This window comes from Anomaloglossus baeobatrachus, chromosome 6, assembly GCF_048569485.1.
Source record: "Anomaloglossus baeobatrachus isolate aAnoBae1 chromosome 6, aAnoBae1.hap1, whole genome shotgun sequence".
NCBI classification, from domain to species: domain Eukaryota; kingdom Metazoa; phylum Chordata; class Amphibia; order Anura; family Aromobatidae; genus Anomaloglossus; species Anomaloglossus baeobatrachus.
Genome location: NC_134358.1, coordinates 78,750,808 through 78,770,553, shown reverse-complemented (window position 1 = coordinate 78,770,553; position 19,746 = coordinate 78,750,808). Strand labels below are relative to the sequence as shown.

Genomic DNA, 19,746 nt, shown 5'->3' with positions numbered 1-19,746 from the left:
CTTCCCACCTCATGGTCAGAAAAAAGGTCCTTCCTACCCCCATCCTGGGCGGTAGTTACAACAGGCACGAGTCTATCAGAGTGGGGAGCAGTTTTTTCTCCGCCACAGGGCTCAAGGTACGTGGATTCAGCAAGAGTCCACCCTTCAGCTCAATGTTCTGGAAATCAGAGCAGTGTATCTTGTCCTACAAGCCTTCCAGCAGTGGCTGAAAAGCAAGCATATCCGAATTCAGTCGGATATCTCCACAGCGGTGGCATACATCAACCACCACGGAAGAACACGCAGCCGGCAAGCCTTCCAGGAAGCCGGCGGATTCTAACGTGGGTAGAAGACACGGCATCCACCATATCCGCAGTTCACATCCCAGGCGTGGTAAACTAGGAAGCAGACTTCCTCAGTCGCCAGGGTATGGACGCAGGGGACTGGTTTCTTCACCCGGACGGGTTTCAGGTGGTCGCAGATTGGCCGAGGAGGTCGGGGTTCCCGGATCTGTGGTACCTCACGGTAGGCCAACCGTGGCCACTACCAGACCGACCAGACTTGCTGTTTCAAGGGCCCTTTTTTCCATCTGAACTCTGCGGCCCTGAACATGACGGTGTAGCCATTGAGTCCTGGATCCTAGCGTCTTCAGGATTATCTCAGGAGTGGTTGTCACCATGACGCAGGCCAAGAAGCCAACGTCCGCCAAGATCTACCACAGATCGTGGAAGATATTCTTATCTTGGTGCTCTGCTCAAGGAGTTTCTCCCTGGCCATTTGCATCGCCTATTTTTCCTTCCTTCCTACCATCTTGGTTGGAAAATAGTTGGTCGCTCAGCTCCCTTAAAGGACAAGTCTCAGCGCTATCTGTATTTTTTCAGAAACGCCTAGCCGACTTCCGCAGGTATGCACGTTCCTGCAGGGAGTTTGTCTTCTCATCACTCCGTACAAGCGGCCATTAGAGCTCTGGAGTCTGAACAAGGTTCCAATGACTCTCTTGAAGCCGCCTTTCGAGCTTTTGAAAGTTGTTTCCCTTTCCGTATTTCACAGAAAGTGGCCTTTCTAGTAGCGGTCACGTCTCTTCAGAGAGTGTCCGAGCTAGCAGCGCTGTCATGCAAATCTCCATTCCTGGTCTTCACCAGGACAAGGGGGTTCGGCGTCCGATTCCGGACTTTCTCCCTAAGGTGGTATCCCACTTTCATCTCAATCAAGATATCACCTTACCTTCTTTGTGTCCTCATCCAGTCCATCAATTTGAAAAGGATTTGCATCTGTTGGATCTGGTGAGAGCACTCAGGATCTACATTCCCGCACGGCGCTCCTGTGCCGCCCGGATGCACTCTTTGTCCTTGTCGCTGGTCAGCGTAAGGGGTCGCAAGCTTCCAGATCCACCCTGACTCGGTGGCTCAAGGAACCAATTCTTGAAACCTACCGTTCTGCTAGGCTCCCTGTTCCCTCAGGGCTGAATGCCCATTCTACCAGAGCCGTGGGTGAGTCCTGGGCATTACGGCACCAGGCTACGGCTCAGCAGGTGTGCCAGGCACCTACCTGGTCGAGTCTGCACACTTTTACCAAGCATTATCAGGTGCATACCTACGCTTCGGCAGACGCCAGCCTAGGTAGACAAGTCCTTCAGGCGGCGGTTGCCCACCTGTAGAAAGGGGCCGTTTTACGGCTCTATTACGAGGTATTATTTTACCCACCCAGGGATTGCTTTTGGACATCCCAATTGTCTGGGTCTCCCAATGGAGCGACAAAGAAGAAGGGAATTTTGTATACTTACCGTAAATTCCTTTTCTTCTAGCTCCAATTGGGAGACCCAGCGCCCGCCCTGTTTTCTTAGGGTTTTTTTCGGTACACATGTTGTTCATGTGAATGGTTGCAGTTCTCCGATGTTTCTTCGGATTGAATTGGTCTTTAAACCAGTTATTGGCTTTCCTCCTCCTTGCTTTTGCACTAAACTGGTGAGCCAGTGATCCCACTGGGGGTGTATAGCCAGAAGGGGAGGGGCCTTACACTTTTGAGTGTAATACTTTGTGTGGCCTCCGGAGGCAGTAGCTATACACCCAATTGTCTGGGTCTCCCAATTGGAGCTAGAAGAAAAGGAATTTACGGTAAGTATACAAAATTCCCTTCTTCAACAAAAACATACTAAATAACACTTGTGCAGTCTATGAATTTGTTGTCAGAAATAGAATTGCCTCCATCAGATCCTCCTTCGCAGATGACCTCAAAACTGACCTAATAATGTTAAGGCTAGAGAACAACCTCTCTACAGTAACTTGGGTTGGAGGCAAATCCGTAACCACATGGGCAACATCTATAACAATTTCCGGGTATAAAGGAATTGCCTCATGCACAGACGGTTGAATTTTTCTGTTTCTTTGAGAGCAAGTGAAAAATTTTACTGAAACCTGGTCAATCTGCTGCTGTAGGAGACGGAGTGGAATCTTTTTCCTTGCTGCAACGCTTTGCCTGCTCCATGTCATACAAATACTTGTCAAAGTTAAACTCCTCATCTGATGAGGATGAAGATACGGCAGCAGTAGCACTGTCAAGACCCAAGTCCTCTTGCGCCTGGCAGTCTTGTAGCCACTCATCCTAACTGCTACATCAGTCAGAGCTTCTTTTCCTTTAGTAAGCTGTTGATCATCAAGCAGTATACAGTGATTTGGGTCCACATAAACAGCTGCCAGAAGAATTTTATTTTCCAATACCTGTGTCTCTCTCTATTTCATTGAAGCAGAAATGTCATCTGGGATTAAACCTCCTCTTTGGGACAGGCAAAATAGCAAGTTCTTCCACTCCCTTATGAAAATGCCAGGAGTTAAATCCTCAGCTTGTAATTTTTTAGTCACGGTAAATGGGTGATTAAGCAATTCCTTCAATTCAGCCACCTGTAGCCACCTGTGTCCATTGACCTTCATTTAGGGTTACCGGAGCGTACGCCATATCTATAAGAAACGGTTTTAGTTCAAGCAATCGCTCAATCATTAAATAAGTGCTGCCCCATTAAGTGGCTTGATCGACAATTGCCCCTTTCCCAGCACGTCTCTTCAAGATGGAATCAATTTAAGGGCTTCTGGCGGCAATAACCAATTTCCTCACTTTTCCAATTAGATTTCCAACACGTACCTCTTGCAGTCTATCTCTTATTGGCAGCTGCAGCGTGTGCACAAACACAGCGCATGTGAGGAATATGAAAGTGTTTTGAAGCAGCTTCAACAAGATCATCTAATTCTAAAGTATCATTTTGCGATTCTTCTGTTGTAATATCTGTTTGTTCCTCAGTTACATGAACAGCACTGTGGCCTTCCATCTCACACATACTGAATCCTAAATTATATTCTAGCTGTTGTTCATTACTCTCATTCATCAGTTTAATTCTACTTATCATGTTTGAAGCATTGTCCGTTATTTTTCTAATCTGCTTTTGCTATTGAAAACATTATCTATGAGCTCAAAAATCTTTCAGGTGATGCGGTTTTTTAAAAAGCTGATCTGCTTTTGCAGCTGAAAAACATATCCTCAAAAGAATGCAGCAAAAATGCTGTGTGTGAATGTAGCCTTAGATCAGGAATAGAACAGCCATTTATAGGACATTTCATAACTTTCCCAAATTCCTGTGAAAAAATATTCAGCACATTCTTCATTGCACTACTGTCCCCAATTTAATATATATTTTAGGAGTCGGAGTCGGTCCATTTTATACCGACTCCGACTCCACCAAAATGAGCTCCAACTCTGACTCCACAGCCCTGGGGCGGACTTTAACAAAAAAAAAGGAAAAAATCTCGTTCGGGACCAAACTTGAACCCCAATATCTGCCCGGGCTCAGAGCCACATATAAGTCGATGGGGACCCAAACATTGTGTTGTAAAATAATGGTAGAAAGAGGTAGGGGGTTAAAGCAGGACATTTATACTTACCGAGTCTGCCGTGCAGCTGTAACCCTGCTTCTGGGTCCGCTCATTAACCCTCATGCATATGCACTGCTTCCCCCATCCACAGTCAGTCCTGGTGTCTGTGATTGGTTGTTGTCAGACCACACCTGCACCATGTGAGACAGCATCTGTGATTTGTTGGAATCACATACGCTGTCTGTGTACCTATAGTGATGTAAAAATAAATAAATAAACTGGTGTTGTGTCTGCCCCAGCGCAGATAAAGCATACGGCTACAGGCTGCAGCCCCTAGCTGTGTGCTTATCTTGGCTGTGTATCAAAATAAGAAAAACCCAATGCAACATTTTTTTATTTTAGTTTATTTAAAAAAAAAAAAACTGCTTGTGGTCCCCCCAATTTTGATACCAGCTATGATAGATCCAACATCTGGGGGCTGGTATTCTCAGGCTGGAGAGGCCCATAGTTATTGCCACCTCCACCCCAGCCTAAAAGTAGCAGCCTGCAGCTGACCAGAATTGTTGTATCCATTAGATGCGACAATCCTGGCTCTTCCCGATTTCCCTGGTGCAGTGGTAATTGGGGTAATATAAGGGGTTAATGACAGCTCACAGCTGCCACTAAGCCCTAGATGAGTAGTGAGAGGCTATTAGACCCTCTAACTAATCCTGTAAGTGAAAATAAATACACAAACATGCGGTAAGCGACATGGTAAATCAGGAGAACTATACTACATTTCTAATTGGAAGTATTTGCTATTATTGTTACACCTACTACATATTAGGATAGGATCTTGGAGATGTGTATACTCCTTTAAGGATGACGAGCCACAGATTTTGTGGCAGGCTGTACACACTGTAAGGACAAGCCGTGCTTACTCCTCACATAAGCTGCTCTGTTGCAATGGTGCACTTGAAACAAGTCAGGACTTATGTCTGCGCTCAGAATTCCTGCCAAAATTTACACAAAGCTGCTAGTACAGAGCAATTAGACGATGTTTCATAATAATGGCAGGGTGTGTGCTCGGGGCTCGCAGCCAGATCATGAACACACAAGCTTATCTCTGCTCACTCGTATATACGGCTTGTACCTTTTTCTCATATTTTACATTTATGCAATTTCATTACTGGTCCATAAAATAAATTTGGATGATTTACAATACCAAGCAATCCCGTGAACTTCTCTTTGGTCAATGGGAAAATCCTCCAAATAGCACTATAGTATTTCAAACCATGACATGATGGCTCATGTATTGTAATACAAGCCCTTCATTATACTCCAAAAAAAAACAACAACACACCAACAATGCTTTCTGCCCCCACCACGGGGTCCAGTGCGGAGTCTCCACCTCTGCTCCATGTCTGTTATCATCTGACGCCAATGACTGAGTGGAAACTGCATTTTCGCTCAATTTCTGCTCCGAAAACTTTGTGCACATACATATAAAAATAGACATCCCTATCGGTGGCAGGACTAGGGTCTGCCAGCCAGGTATTATCTTTACAATGCGCACTGACAGTGCACTCTCCTGCTGGCTCATCACTCCTCATCAGAGGTGGTGAGGGTGCGCACTGTCACTGTGCATTCAAAGTACTATTGCACAGTGAGCAGTGCGCTCCTAATGCACATAAGTTAGAATTGACAACTGACGCATGCTCAATAGAGCAGCCCCTGAATCAGAGGTCACTGATGACGCTTCATTTCAGGGAGGGCCAGAGGCTGTGCAGCCCCAGCCTCCTGATGACATCTCATTGAGTATCCCAGCATGCACTGGTAATTCTCCAATGAAGTGTCTTTAAAGAGTAAATTAGTAAATAAATAAATAAATAGTAGTTAGAAAGGGAACAATAGGGAATTTTTAACTAATGTGTATTAGATATGAATTCCTGATATTTTAACTTATAAACATGTTTTGCCATCTAATGAGAATATACTCCTCCATCATTGAGGTCACCCTTTGCACATGAATAAGAGTGACTGTTTGTCCTTGAGCTGCCGACAAGGAGGAAGACTGCATGGGACGGGGAAACAGGGCAGACATCTGATACTTGGCACATGGATAAGGCGAGGGTCACACCACCATTCCTCTCTCATCTGAGGATATCGTATTCATTGTGCTGTTCAGAGTGTGATTGATTTTCTCTGATGTGGAGAATAGAAAAAAATATGTATTTTTCATGTAGTCCGTAAAAAGTGGACCACTCTCGGATGTCTTGTTTAGTCCAAAACTTGGTGCCTACACCTTGGGATGAAACCCGGGAGTAGACAAGGCAACATCTGACGAAGTCTGCTGCGTTGCATTTCTGCTCCCCGCGTTCATCCCAGGATTTTGGAGATAAGAAATATCTTTTATCTGATGGTTTTGGATGGTTTGAACTTCACTTTAACTCAACGACTCTGCCCAAGGTGAAGGAATGAACCGTTTAGGGCGACTGAGCTCACTGATTGGCTGCAGCGCTGGAAGCAGCAACGGAGACTCCGTGCTGGACCCAGTGAGGGTGAGCAAACTCAGTTTGTTCTTTTAAAAACATCCTGCTCCCAGGGGATATGGTATTTCCGTACCCCGAAAATCCCTTTTAAAGTTTGAGACTTTTAGCAGCTGAGCCTCACCGAGTAGGAAGAGCCCACAAAGGGCTGCGTGCCAGGAAAATCACATAGGTTGATAGTTTGGAACTGACCCACGTTTTTACCTACTTTTTGTTGACTTATTCATTTAGTTTATTATGACAATCCTTTGTTGGCTGCTCCAGTTCCAGGTTGGACATCTTCACGTCCAGCCTTGGGCTTGACACTCATTGTTTCCTGTCCGTACCCAGAGTGGTTTCCTGTCCGTACCCAGAGTGGTTTCCTGTCCGTACCCAGAGTGGTTTCCTGTCCGTACCCAGAGTGGTTTCCTGTACATACCCACAGTTGTTTCCTGTCCGTATCCAGAGTGATTTCCTGTCTGTACCCAGAGTTGTTTCCTGTCCGTATCCAGAGTGGTTTCCTGTCTGTACCCAGAGTTGTTTCCTGTACATACCCAGAGTTTTGTGTGAAGGGGACTGGCTGACTGCACAGTTTTAATAACTAAGTCAGCCCCCCTTTTTTTCTTGGTTAATGCATAAGCACAGGAGCACACTGCCTAAGCTGCCTAAATGAGCCATCAGCCAGCCCCCTTGTCACACCATTCTGGTTATGCATGTCACATGTCAATCCCGGGCCGGAATGGAAGCCTCCAGGACTTGAGCAGCTACCAGGATTTAGGCACCTGGTGGAAATGACTACATTACACCACGTGCCCTCTTGGAAAGCAGTTTTAGAAAGAACCTTAAGGTGCTACAAAGTCCCCAAGCTCTTGCCGTGGTCCTATTACTCCTTTGACCTGGTGCCTCCAGAAGGTCTTGTCTACTTAAATGATCCAACAAGTTTTATGTAGTCTTATTTCTGCAATAATGCAATATTTCTCCCATCCTATCAGAACATGAAAACTGGTCGTTTTATAATAGACCTTGGTCAAAAAAGGTTTGTACTTGAAGTTGGTGGCCCTTTAAATAGTCCCATCTTGTGCACATAGAAGAAAACATAGTACAGCATTTGGTGTTTGTCTTCTGCTCACGACGGCATGAGACCAGATATGTATTTACGATCAGGTGTAAGACGTCTTAATTGAGCAGCGAGCGCCTTCTTACACCTGTCAGGAGTTTACAAGATAATGTCTTATTGTTGTAGGGTGGCTTACCTGAGCTCTAAAAAATTCAGCAGGCATGCGATCGCACGGATTGTCTCCCGCGCCCCTTATTTACTCAACTTTTCTGTGGAAAGGCTGGATAATCGCCTGGGCTTCTTCCAGAAGGAGCTGGGACTCAGCGGTGAGAAGGTAAGACTGTGCCGGCTGACTGCGCGCAGAGTGTTTGCTTTTCCTGTGAGTAGCTTCTCAGTGTCTTGGGGAATGGCACCACCTACAGCAATACCGGAGTACCTGGAATTAGGGATTATTTTTTTTTTTTTTGGGGGAGGGAGGCAGCGTGGGAAACTGAAGTCATTAGTGCCCATATGTCAAAATTGGTTCTAAATTAAAGCAGACAGTCCATTGGTTTCAATGGGCACAATGAATATGCTTCACTTTTCACAGAGGTTGCTTTTGCAATGTAATTAAAGGCAGTGTCCAAAGTATGCAGAGCGCCTGATGGGGGACATAGCCATAATCATAATAATACCTTTAATTTCCACGATTTTCTGCTGTAAATCATATAGCACAATCACATTGTGTAAACATTGCATTAGCTATAATCCTACGCTGTGTTTTATCCGAAATCCTCCTTTATTCAAATATGCTAATGAGGTGCTCTGTGCTCCCTGGGCGGGGCCAATTGCTTCAGAGCACTGCCCCACCTACTTTTCATACATGTAGGTTATACAAGAGCAAGCCCTGTCAATCAAGGAAGAGGGGCCAAAGGTACATGGATAACAAGTAGGTGGAAAGGTTCACACTGAAACCCGTCTCGATCCAGGACGCAATCAGTATCTCATTCCCATACTTGATCATAGAAGGATTTAGGGAAAATCAATGAAATTATTATATATTTCTACTTAAAGTGAACCTGTCAGGTCCAATATGGACCCGGAACCACGAGCAGATCTGGGTGTATATTGCTAACCCCTGCCTAACCGTCCCTGTATCTAGTAGCATAGATAAAAGGGATCTTTAGGAAAAGTATTTCCAAAGATCCTTTATGATATGCTAATGAGCGCAGGGACTGGTCACAAGGGCGTTACTTCCCTTGGCTAGTTGTCCCCCTTAGCATGTAAGCACGCCGTACTAACATGCGAATGAATGCGCAGCGTCAGAGGTATGGTTGTGCTCACTTCTTGGCTGCCACCGCTAGATTTTGGCTCAATGCGCATAATCCCCGGACTTCCAGTCATGCACACTATGAAGCCGGGTGTACGCGTCCTGGCTTCACACTGGTGTAGTGCGCATGACCGGAAGTGCAGGGGACAATCTGATCGTGCGCACTGAGCCGACAACCAGCGGTGGCAGCAGAGGAGAGAGCGACCATGCCTCTGACCCTGCACATCATTAGCATGTTATTCCCCCCCAAGGAAATTTTTTGTAGGAAAAATGAAAAATTGCTGATAAACTTTGAACCCTTCTAACTTCCTAACAAAAAAACGATGGTTCAAAAATTGCGCTGATTCAGACATGTGGGAAATATTATTTATTAACTATTATGTGTGGAATAACTTTGCGGTTTAAGCGCAAAAAAATTCAAAGTTTGAAAACTGAAATTTTCACTTTTTTAAAATTTTTTTTCGATATTTTCATAAATAAACACAAACAAGGTCTACCAAAAATTACCGCTGTCCCGAAGTACAATACGTCATGATAAAACAATATTGGAACTACTGGGATAAGTTAAAGCGTTCCAGGGTTATTAACTCATAAAGTGACACATTGGTCGCATCCTTAAGGGATTAAGAACATTCGACATTGTATAGAGACACGTCAGGCTAAGATCACACGATCGTATTTTCTCTCATCTGAGTAAATCGATCCAATTAGGCTAATCACATTGATGTGGAGATGATGGGAAAAAAAATGTCTCCATTCTGTCACTCCAAGAAAATGATGTCATCCGAGTGGTGTGGTCTGATTATTTATTTATATACCGTATTTTTCGCTTTATAAGACGCACTTTTGTTCCCCCAAATTTTGGGGGAAAGTAGGGGGTGCGTCTTATAATCCGAATATACGGGGGGGGGGGTGTATATATATATATATACACACACTACAGAGTCCAGGGGAGGTGCGGGCAGCTCTGGAGCTCTGCTGGGGGACTTGTGAAAGCTGGGAGCAGAAGCCTTTGATCTCCTGCACCCGCTCATATAATATGCACAGCTGCTGTCCACCACCATGGTGCTGAAAGTGCACCGCGGCGATAGGTTGGGGCAGCAGTGTATATTATATCTGCCTGCCCCTTCTTTGATTGCACATGCCCCCTCCCCCGTGTTAGCTATGTCCCCTATGCTGCTGCAAACAGTAAAATAATAAACTTTTTACTCACCTCCTCCAGCGTGTCTGCCAGGCCTCCCTCCTGCTGCTGTGATAAGGCACAAGAGATTTCACTCTGCCGTGCCGATCACATGACCGGCCGAGAACCAGGAAATGCAGGAGGCCGGAGATCAACCCCGAGGAGGGGGACACAGACAGGACAATGCTGGAGAAGGTAAGGAAAGTTTATTTTCCTAAAAGCAGCAGCATGGGGCGATATATAACACAGGGAGCTGTGTGCCAGCAATAGTGGGCCATGTGCCAGCAATAGTGGGCCATGTGCCGCTACATGGGGCCGTGTGCCGCCACATGGGGCCATGTGCCAGCAATAGTGGGCCGTGTGACGCCACATGGGGCCATGTGCCAGCAATAGTGGGCCGTGTGCAGCCACATGGGGCCGTGTGCCAGCAATAGTGGGCTGTGTGCAGCCACATGGGGCCATGTGCCGCCACATGGGGCCATGTGCCAGCAATAGTGGGCTGTGTGCAGCCACATGGGGCCGTGTGCCACCACATGGGGCCATGTGCCGCCACATGGGGCCATGTGCCAGCAATAGTGGGCTGTGTGCAGCCACATGGGGCCGTGTGCAGCCACATGGGGCCGTGTGCAGCCACATGGGGCCGTGTGCCGCCACATGGGGCCGTGTGCCGCCACATGGGGCCGGGTGCCGCCACATGGGGCCGGGTGCCGCCACATGGGGCCGGGTGCCGCCACATGGGGCCATGTGCCAGCAATAGTGGGCTGTGTGCAGCCACATGGGGCCGTGTGCCGCCACATGGGGCCGTGTGCCGCCACATGGGGCCGGGTGCCGCCACATGGGGCCGGGTGCCGCCACATGGGGCTATGTGCCAGCAATAGTGGGCTGTGTGCAGCCACATGGGGCCGTGTGCCGCCACATGGGGCCATGTGCCAGCAATAGTGGGCTGTGTGCAGCCACATGGGGCCGTGTGCCGCCACATGGGGCCATGTGCCAGCAATAGTGGGCTGTGTGCAGCCACATGGGGCCGTGTGCAGCCACATGGGGCCGTGTGCAGCCACATGGGGCCATGTGCCAGCAATAGTGGGCCGTGTGCAGCCACATGAGGCCATGTGCCAGCAATAGTGGGCCATGTGCCGCCACATGGGGCCGTGTGCCGCCACATGGGGCCGTATGCCGCCACATGGGGCCGTATGCCGCCACATGGGGCCATGTGCCAGCAATAGTGGGCCGTGTGCAGCCACATGGGGCCGTGTGCAGCCACATGGGGCCGTGTGCCGCCACATGGGGCCATGTGCCAGCAATAGTGGGCTGTGTGCAGCCACATGGGGCCGTGTGCCGCCACATGGGGCCATGTGCCAGCAATAGTGGGCTGTGTGCAGCCACATGGGGCCGTGTGCAGCCACATGGGGCCGTGTGCAGCCACATGGGGCCATGTGCCAGCAATAGTGGGCCGTGTGCAGCCACATGAGGCCATGTGCCAGCAATAGTGGGCCATGTGCCGCCACATGGGGCCGTGTGCCGCCACATGGGGCCGTATGCCGCCACATGGGGCCGTATGCCGCCACATGGGGCCATGTGCCAGCAATAGTGGGCCGTGTGCAGCCACATGGGGCCGTGTGCAGCCACATGGGGCCGTGTGCAGCCACATGGGGCCGTGTGCAGCCACATGGGGCCGTGTGCAGCCACATGGGGCCGTGTGCAGCCACATGGGGCCGTGTGCAGCCACATGGGGCCGTGTGCCGCCACATGGGGCCATGTGCCAGCAATAGTGGGCTGTGTGCAGCCACATGGGGCCGTGTGCAGCCACATGGGGCCGTGTGCAGCCACATGGGGCCATGTGCCAGCAATAGTGGGCCGTGTGCAGCCACATGAGGCCATGTGCCAGCAATAGTGGGCCATGTGCCGCCACATGGGGCCGTGTGCCGCCACATGGGGCCGTATGCCGCCACATGGGGCCGTATGCCGCCACATGGGGCCATGTGCCAGCAATAGTGGGCCGTGTGCAGCCACATGGGGCCGTGTGCAGCCACATGGGGCCGTGTGCAGCCACATGGGGCCGTGTGCAGCCACATGGGGCCGTGTGCCGCCACAGTGGGCCGTGTGCCAGCCACAGTGGGCTGTGTGCCAGCCATAGAGGATGTGTGCCAGGCATAGGGGACATGTGGCATCACTGGGCCATATCCAGATTCAGAGGGCTAATTTTAGGATGGGGGGGGCTATGAGGGACATATACCGTATATGATTTGTCAGACGGACACTGGCATTATAAGACGGACCCCATTTATTAAAAAATTCTCTATTCCTTCACCAAATTTGGGGGTGCGTCTTATAATCAGGTGCGTCTTATAAAGCGAAAAATACGGTATATATTTTTTTTTTTGAGGGACACATTGACTTGTATGTCCGAGGGCAATTCAAAGTAAAAAATGAAATCCTGCTTTTTGCAAAAAAATTTTTTCCTCTCGTTGGACCGTAAGTGAGACCAAATAGAATAACGCTTGGTCTGAGTGCGATCCAATTATTGTCGGATCAATAATAGTCCTGTCCCCAGAAGCTCCATGTCTGTTTTTGATCCAAGTAATGGATAAAACCCAACCTTGCAAGTCTATGGGTCCGTGAAAAACTTGGACAGCCCATCGATACCTTCCTTGTGGCATCATAGAACTGTTTATCACTGTTTATATACTGTTCGCTAGAAGTTTGGGAAACCTCCATCAGTTATTTTTTGTTTTTGTTTGTTTTTTTCCCCACTTCCGAGATAACCTGTTGATCAGTTTTTACCATCACACTAATGGAAGTCTACAGGATATGGATATATATTTATATTTATATAATATATATTATATATATATATATATACACACACACACACACACACACACACACACACACACACACACACACACACACACACACACACACACACACACACAGTGTGTCCACCCATATCCTTCCACCGCCATTAACTTGAGAACAGGGGCAGCTATAGGCATAGAAGTGGTGTCTAGGTATAGTAAAGTAGCCATGCGCTACGCAATGAAACCACCTATAGCGCCACCTGGTGGAAAACAACGGAGTTAGCATTTTTATCTCGAAAACGGAACCAGATAGAGAAAAAAGTTAATTAAAAAATTGTAGGGCATCATCAATTCAATATGAATCGACACCTTGCACACAGAAATGCTATGATATGAAACCCATGACCCCCCCCCCCCCAAAAAACATTGAATGCTGGTCACGCATATGGCGCTCTTTTAACTTTGATGCTCAAAGTGGCCCCCGTCAGCTGCAATGCACATCTGGACTCTGGACAGCATACTGTATCTTGCTGCACGTTGTGCAATATGGTAGGTGACACGTTTGCACAAGCATCTGTGATACGGCGTCGTAGGTCCTGCAATGTTGGTGGAGGGGTCGCATACACCTGCTGTTTAATGTGACCTCACAGAAAGAAGTCCAATGGGGTCAGGTCAGGTGAGCGTGGAGGCCAGTGCACGCAGCCACCATACCCAATGACTTGTAGGAAGGTCTCCATGAGGTATCGCTTCACGTCCACAGCCTTGTGAGTTTTACACGTTCTTATCATAACATTTCTGTATGCAAGATGTCGATTCATATTGAATTGATGATGCCCTACAATTTTTTAATTCACTTTTTTTCTCTATCTCGTTCCGTTTTCGAGATAAAAATGCTAAAGGGGGCTTTACACGCTACGATATCGTTAATGTTTTGTTGTCGGGGTCAAGTTGTTAGTGACGCACATCCGGCATCATTAACAATATCGCAGCGTGTGACACGTACCTGCGACCTTAAGCGACCTCAAAAATGGTGAAAATCGTTCACCATGGAGAGGTCGTCCCAAACTCAAAAATCGGTAAGGGTTGTTTATCCAAGTGGTTCATCGCTCATGCGGCAGCACACATCGCTATGTGTGACACCGCAGGAGCGAGGAACGTCTCCTTACCTGCCGCCGGCCACAATGCGGAAGGAAGGAGGTAGGCGGGATGTTACGTCCTGCTCATCTCCGCCCCTCCGCTTTGATTGGCCGGCCGCTTAGTGACGTTGCAGTGACGTCGCTGTAATGCCGAATGTCCCTCCCCCTTGAAGGAGGGATTGTTCGGCAGTCACAGCAACGCCGCCGACCAGGTAAGTATGTGTGACGCTGCCGTAGCGATAATGTTTGCTACGGCAGCGATCACAAACAATCGCATGCGCGACGGGGGCGGGTACTTACATGCTCGCTATCGCTACAAATTGCTAGCGATATCGCTACCGTGTAAAGCCCCCTTAACTCTGTTGTTTTTCACCAGGTGGCACTATAGGTGGTTTCATTGCGTAGCATGCATGGATACTTTACTATACCTAGACACCACTTCTATGCCTATAGCTGCCGCTGCTCTCATGTTATTGGCGGTGGACAGGATATGGGTGGACACAATGTGTGTGTGTGTGTGTGTGCATACTTGTCTATATATATTTTATAAAAAGAACATGCAATGAGGCCTAAAGTTCCGCTCCTCCCAGGCACTGATTCATCAAAACAATTTTTCTAGAATTCTCACAGAAAACTGGTTGAAATTTTGGAATATGTTTGCCAAAAATTTTTTTTACAACATTTGACAATTTTTACTCCAGTCTCTCAATGTTCTGATCTCAGCCAGGAGGGGGCATGGCTGAGTGCGGCCGGCAAGTTAATCGTAATTTGTGCCAAAGAAGTGTAATCATTTATAACAAAGCATGGCAGCTGAAAGAGGCGCCAAATTCGTTAAGAGGTGCACACTTCTTAACAAATATGGAGCGTCTTAGTCCAGCATACCCTTAACAAAGACTGGTGAGTAAAGCGCCAGTCTTCGGGTAAGTTCACACGTTTCATGCTTGCTGCCTATTTTGTGCTGTGCATTTGGTGCATAAAATACAAAACGTTTTACAACACCAGCATAATCAATGAGGTTTCTAAAATCTCATGCACACACCGAAAAAAAAAAAAAGTTGAAAGAATCGACATGCTGCGTCTTGCCCAAAAAAAGGGGCAAGACGCAGCATGTCAATTCTTCCAACTTTTTTTTTTTTTTTTCTTTTTTTATAGTGGTTTTCATCCATTAAAATGAATGGGTGAAAAATGTGAATAAAACACAATTATAGTAAGCAGTGGTTTTCCGGGTACTACTCTGGTATTAGTTGGGAGACAGAAAAAAAACCTGCAAAAATGCAACGTGTCAACATACATTTCTTCTTTTTTTTTTTTTTGGCTGAGCGATTTTGCCTCCTTTTATTTGAGTGAAAACATACCACATGCTAACTATCAAAACTTTATGTCAGAATCTATAAATACAATGACTTTTCTGTATATTTCTTTTATCTTTTCTGCAGACTCGAGAATTAGTGACTCGTCTTCCACGGATGATAACTGGCAGCCTGGAACCTATAAGAGAGAATCTTAAGGTAGCAGAAGACACTTTCAATTCACTTTTGACTTTTTCTTTCATTGCTGCAGTGGTAGATCAGCTCCTGGGAGGAGGTTAAGGTTTACAGGGGATACGGAAAGTATTCACACCCCTTTTAAATTTTTCACCCTTTGGTTCATTGCAGACATTTGGTAAATTCAAAAAATTAAACATTTTTTTTTCTCATTAATGTACACTCTGCACATCATCTTGTCAGGAAAAACAGAAATGTGGAAATTTTTGCAAATTTATTAAACAAGAAAAACTGAAATATCACATGGTCATAAGTATTCAGACCCTTTGCTCAGACACTCATATTTAAGGTTACTTTCACACATCAGTTTTTTGGCATCAGGCACAATCTGGCGAAAAAACAAATGCGACGGATCCGTTGAAAAAACTGATCCGTAGCATCAGTTTTTTCCATCCGTTTCTTCCATTTTTCGACGGATCCATTGTGATACTGAGCATGCTCAGTTTAAAAAAACACAATCCGTCGCTGTATTGCGTTTTTTGTTGTATTACGACGGATCCGGCGCCCATAGGCTTCCATTAAACAACACGCTGGACGGCGCCGGATACGTTTTATTTTTTGTTTTTCAACAAAAAAATTTACTTTTCACTTTTTTTTTTTTTCTGCAGGCACAAACCGGATTGTGCCTGATGCGATGGATCCGTTGCAGATTGTGACAAAACTGATGTGACGGATCAGGCAAAAAAAACGGATCAGTCTCCTTTTTCCCCTTCCGGCGAGAGATTATTTATTTTTTTTTTCTTTCCAGAAGTGAATTTACATATGTTTGGGCATGCCGAGAAAAAAAAAAAAACAGATCCGTCGCCTGATTCCATTTTTTTCATGGTTGGCGATGGATCCGGCGCCCATAGGCTACCATTGTAATAAAAAAAAAAAAAAAAAAAACGGACAGCGCCAGATCCATCACAATCCGTTTTTTTGCCGGACACAAAAAACGTTGCATGCCGCATTCCTTCCGGCGGCCGCACAGACACATTTTGCCGGATCCGTCACATGCCGGATCAAAATGCAAGGCCGTGCGGCACAATCCCACTCAAAAACAACACTATGAGGGAAAAACTAATCTGGCGCCGGATCCGTTTTTTTTCAAAAAACACCGGATTGTGCATGATGTCAAAAAGTGATGTGTGAAAGAGACCATACATGGTGCGTCCTGTCCAGCGGCCGCACAGACAACTTTTGCCGGATCCGGCGCACGCCGGATGAAACGCAACATCATGCGGCACAATCCGGCGCTAATACAAGACTATGGGGAAAAAAATGATCCAGCACCGGATCCGGTTTTTGGCATATTGTGCCTGATGCCAAAAAACTGATGTGTGAAAGCAGCCTTAAGGTGGTGTCACACACAGCGACAACGACGTCGCTGCTACGTCACCATTTTCTGTGACGTTGCAGCGACGTCCCGTCGCTGTCGCTGTGTGTGACATCCAGCAATAAGCTGGCCCCTGCTGTGAGGTCGCCGCTCGTTGCTGAATGTCCAGCTTCATTTTTTGGTCGTCGCTCTCCCGCTGTGACGCACACATCGCTGTGTGTGACAGCGAGAGAGCGACGAAATGAAGCGAGCAGGGAGCAGGAGCCGGCATCTGGCAGCTGCGGTAAGCTGTAACCAAGGTAAACATCGGGTAACCAAGGTGGTTACCCGATATTTACCTTAGTTACCAGCCTCCGCCGCTCTCGCTGCCAGCGCCGGCTCCTGCTCTCTGCACATGTATAAAAAAAGCAACAATAAGAGGATAATGTCCTCCAAAAATCACGTATTACTCACAGCAAGTTGGGCTGCAGTGTGTACATCGCCCTGGCCAAAAACTAATGCTCTAGCAGGATACAGCTAAACCCCCACTAAGTGAAGGCATCACAGGTGCAGGAGAAGCAGATCACACACACACCTTCATGGAATGGAGGGGAGGTGACTGCTAGATGATAAAACTGCACACAAGTGGCTTGCATAGAGCGCTGTTCACATGCAGATAACACAGTCACAAACCCGCAGCCTATTAGGTAACGCCCTTCTATTAGATCAGGCGGGCTGCCAAGCCGTACTCCACTGTATATCATGCACGGACAGACACTCTACAATGCAAGGCCCAACAGAAAGGGGCCTGGCTGTATCCTGTACAAACAAAAAAATATGAGGTTTTTGTTGGTATTTATGGCCATAAAACGTAAGCCTACACCCTCGTCAAGGGACCTCATGTCTGTAGGTCCCTACACTAAATATAAAAAAAGCAACAATAAGAGGATAATGTCCTCCAAAAATCAAGTATTACTCACAGCAAGTTGGGCTGCAGTGTGTACATCGCCCTGGCCATAATATTTTTGCAGGATTCAGTTTTTTCCCCATAGACAGGGCTGTATTTTGCCTTCGTGCTGCCCTAGGCAGTTTAAGTGGTCGCGCCCCTTATTGACAACGTAAAACTATGTGTTTTCGCACACGACATCTGTTTAAGGCAGATCTACTCTGTAAAACACTTGAAAAAGTATAAATGAGAAATGAAGGGCACTAACCCCCCCCCCCCAATGGGATCACCACAGGCACATCAAAACATAGCATGAGTATAAAATATTCCCACCACACCGTCCCCACTTATATACTGTGACTGTCACACTGCCCCTAATAAGCTAAAACACCACACTGTCCTCACTTATAAACTACTATATACCCATATAAATAAATAATAATACCCACCACACTTTCCTCAATTATGAAATATGATCTGCACACTGTCCTCACATCATGCTGCCCCCTCCTCACAGTGTCCCATGCTGCCCCCTCCTCACAATGTCCCATGCATGCTGCCCCCTCCTCACAATGTCCCATGCACGCTGCCCCCTCCTCACAATGTCCCATGCATGCTGCTCCCTCCTCACAATGTCCCATGCATGCTGCCCCCTCCTCACAATGTCCCATGCACGCTGCTCCCTCCTCACAATGTCCCATGCATGCTGCCCCCTCCTCACAATGTCCCATGCACGCTGCTCCCTCCTCACAATGTCCCATGCACGCTGCCCCCTCCTCACAATGTCCCATGCATGCTTCCCCCTCCTCACAATGTTCCATGCATGCTGCCCCCTCCTCAGTGTTCCATGCATGCTGCCCCCTCCTCACAGTGTTCCATGCATGCTGCCCCCTCCTCACAATGTCCCATGCATGCTGCCCCCTCCTCAGTGTTCCATGCATGCTGCCCCCTCCTCAGTGTTCCATGCATGCTGCCCCCTCCTCACAGTGTCCCATGCATGCTGCCCCCTCCTCACAGTGTCCCATGCTGCCCCCTCCTCACAGTGTCCCATGCTGCCCCCTCCTCACAGTGTCCCATGCTGCCCCCTCCTCACAGTGTCCCATGCTGCCCCCTCCTCACAGTGTCCCATGCATGCTGCCCCCTCCTCACAGTGTCCCATGCATGCTGCCCCCTCCTCACATGTCCCATGCATGCTGCCCCCTCCTCACAGTGTCCCATGCATGCTGCCCCCTCCTCAGTGTCCCATGCATGCTGCCCCCTCCTCACAGTGTCCCATGCATGCTGCCCCCTCCTCACAGTGTCCCATGCATGCTGCCCCCTCCTCAGTGTCCCATGCATGCTGCCCCCTCCTCACAGTGTCCCATGCATGCTGCCCCCTCCTCACAGTGTCCAATGCATGCTGCCCCCTCCTCACAACGTCCCATGCATGCTGCCCCCTCCTCACAACGTCCCATGCATGCTGCTCCCTCTTCAGTGTTCCATGCATACTGCCCCCTCCTCACAATGTCCCAGCATCAGCCTCCCCCAACATCAGCCTCTCTCCTCCCAGCCTCCCCCAGTATCAGCCTCTCTTCCCCCAAGTCTCCCCCAGTATCAGCCTCTCTTCCCCCAAGTCTCGCCCAGTATCAGCCTCTCTTCCCCCAAGCCTCTCTCCCCCCACCGCATGCGCATATCTCCAGTCTGCATTAGAGACACCCAAACACTCCTATGAATCTTCAGCTCTGCAAGCACTTACCTGCTCCAGTGCCCACCACCATCTTCCTGGCTCACGTGAGTATCCTCTTCTGACACCGGCTTCCATCGCGGCGTCCTCCGCGGCGCCCTGCTGTGAGCTCTGCATGTGATGTCCACACAGCATTAGACGCAGCACAGAGGAAGGAGCTGATTGGCGCACGCCTGTGACCCCGGAAGTGCAGGCACCGGCAGTTCCGGGGTCAATCAGCTCCCTGTGCCTGGCCGCCACTGTTTGTCTGCATTTGCGTCTTAATTGATGCAGATACAAATAAATGGAGGTGCGCCTCTCCCCCCCTCCCCCTCCGAAAACACAGCGGATTTAATCGACTGTCTAACGGAGAGGGAGAGGATGTGTAGTAAAAAAAAAAAATAATTTTTTTTTCTGCCAGAAGGTGCCGCCCC

General features: G+C 48.1%; 1 protein-coding gene across 3 annotated transcripts in view; it reads left to right on the top strand.

The window, feature by feature from the left end:
* MTERF3 (mitochondrial transcription termination factor 3) overlaps positions 1–19,746 on the top strand; it is a 135,818-nt gene that overhangs the window by 88,213 nt on the left and 27,859 nt on the right. For all 3 annotated transcript variants that reach the window (XM_075353063.1, XM_075353061.1, XM_075353064.1), the window contains exons 5-6: positions 7,590–7,737; positions 15,263–15,334. In XM_075353063.1, the coding sequence (XP_075209178.1) occupies positions 7,590–7,737; positions 15,263–15,334 (220 nt within the window). The remainder of the gene's footprint in view (positions 1–7,589; positions 7,738–15,262; positions 15,335–19,746) is intronic.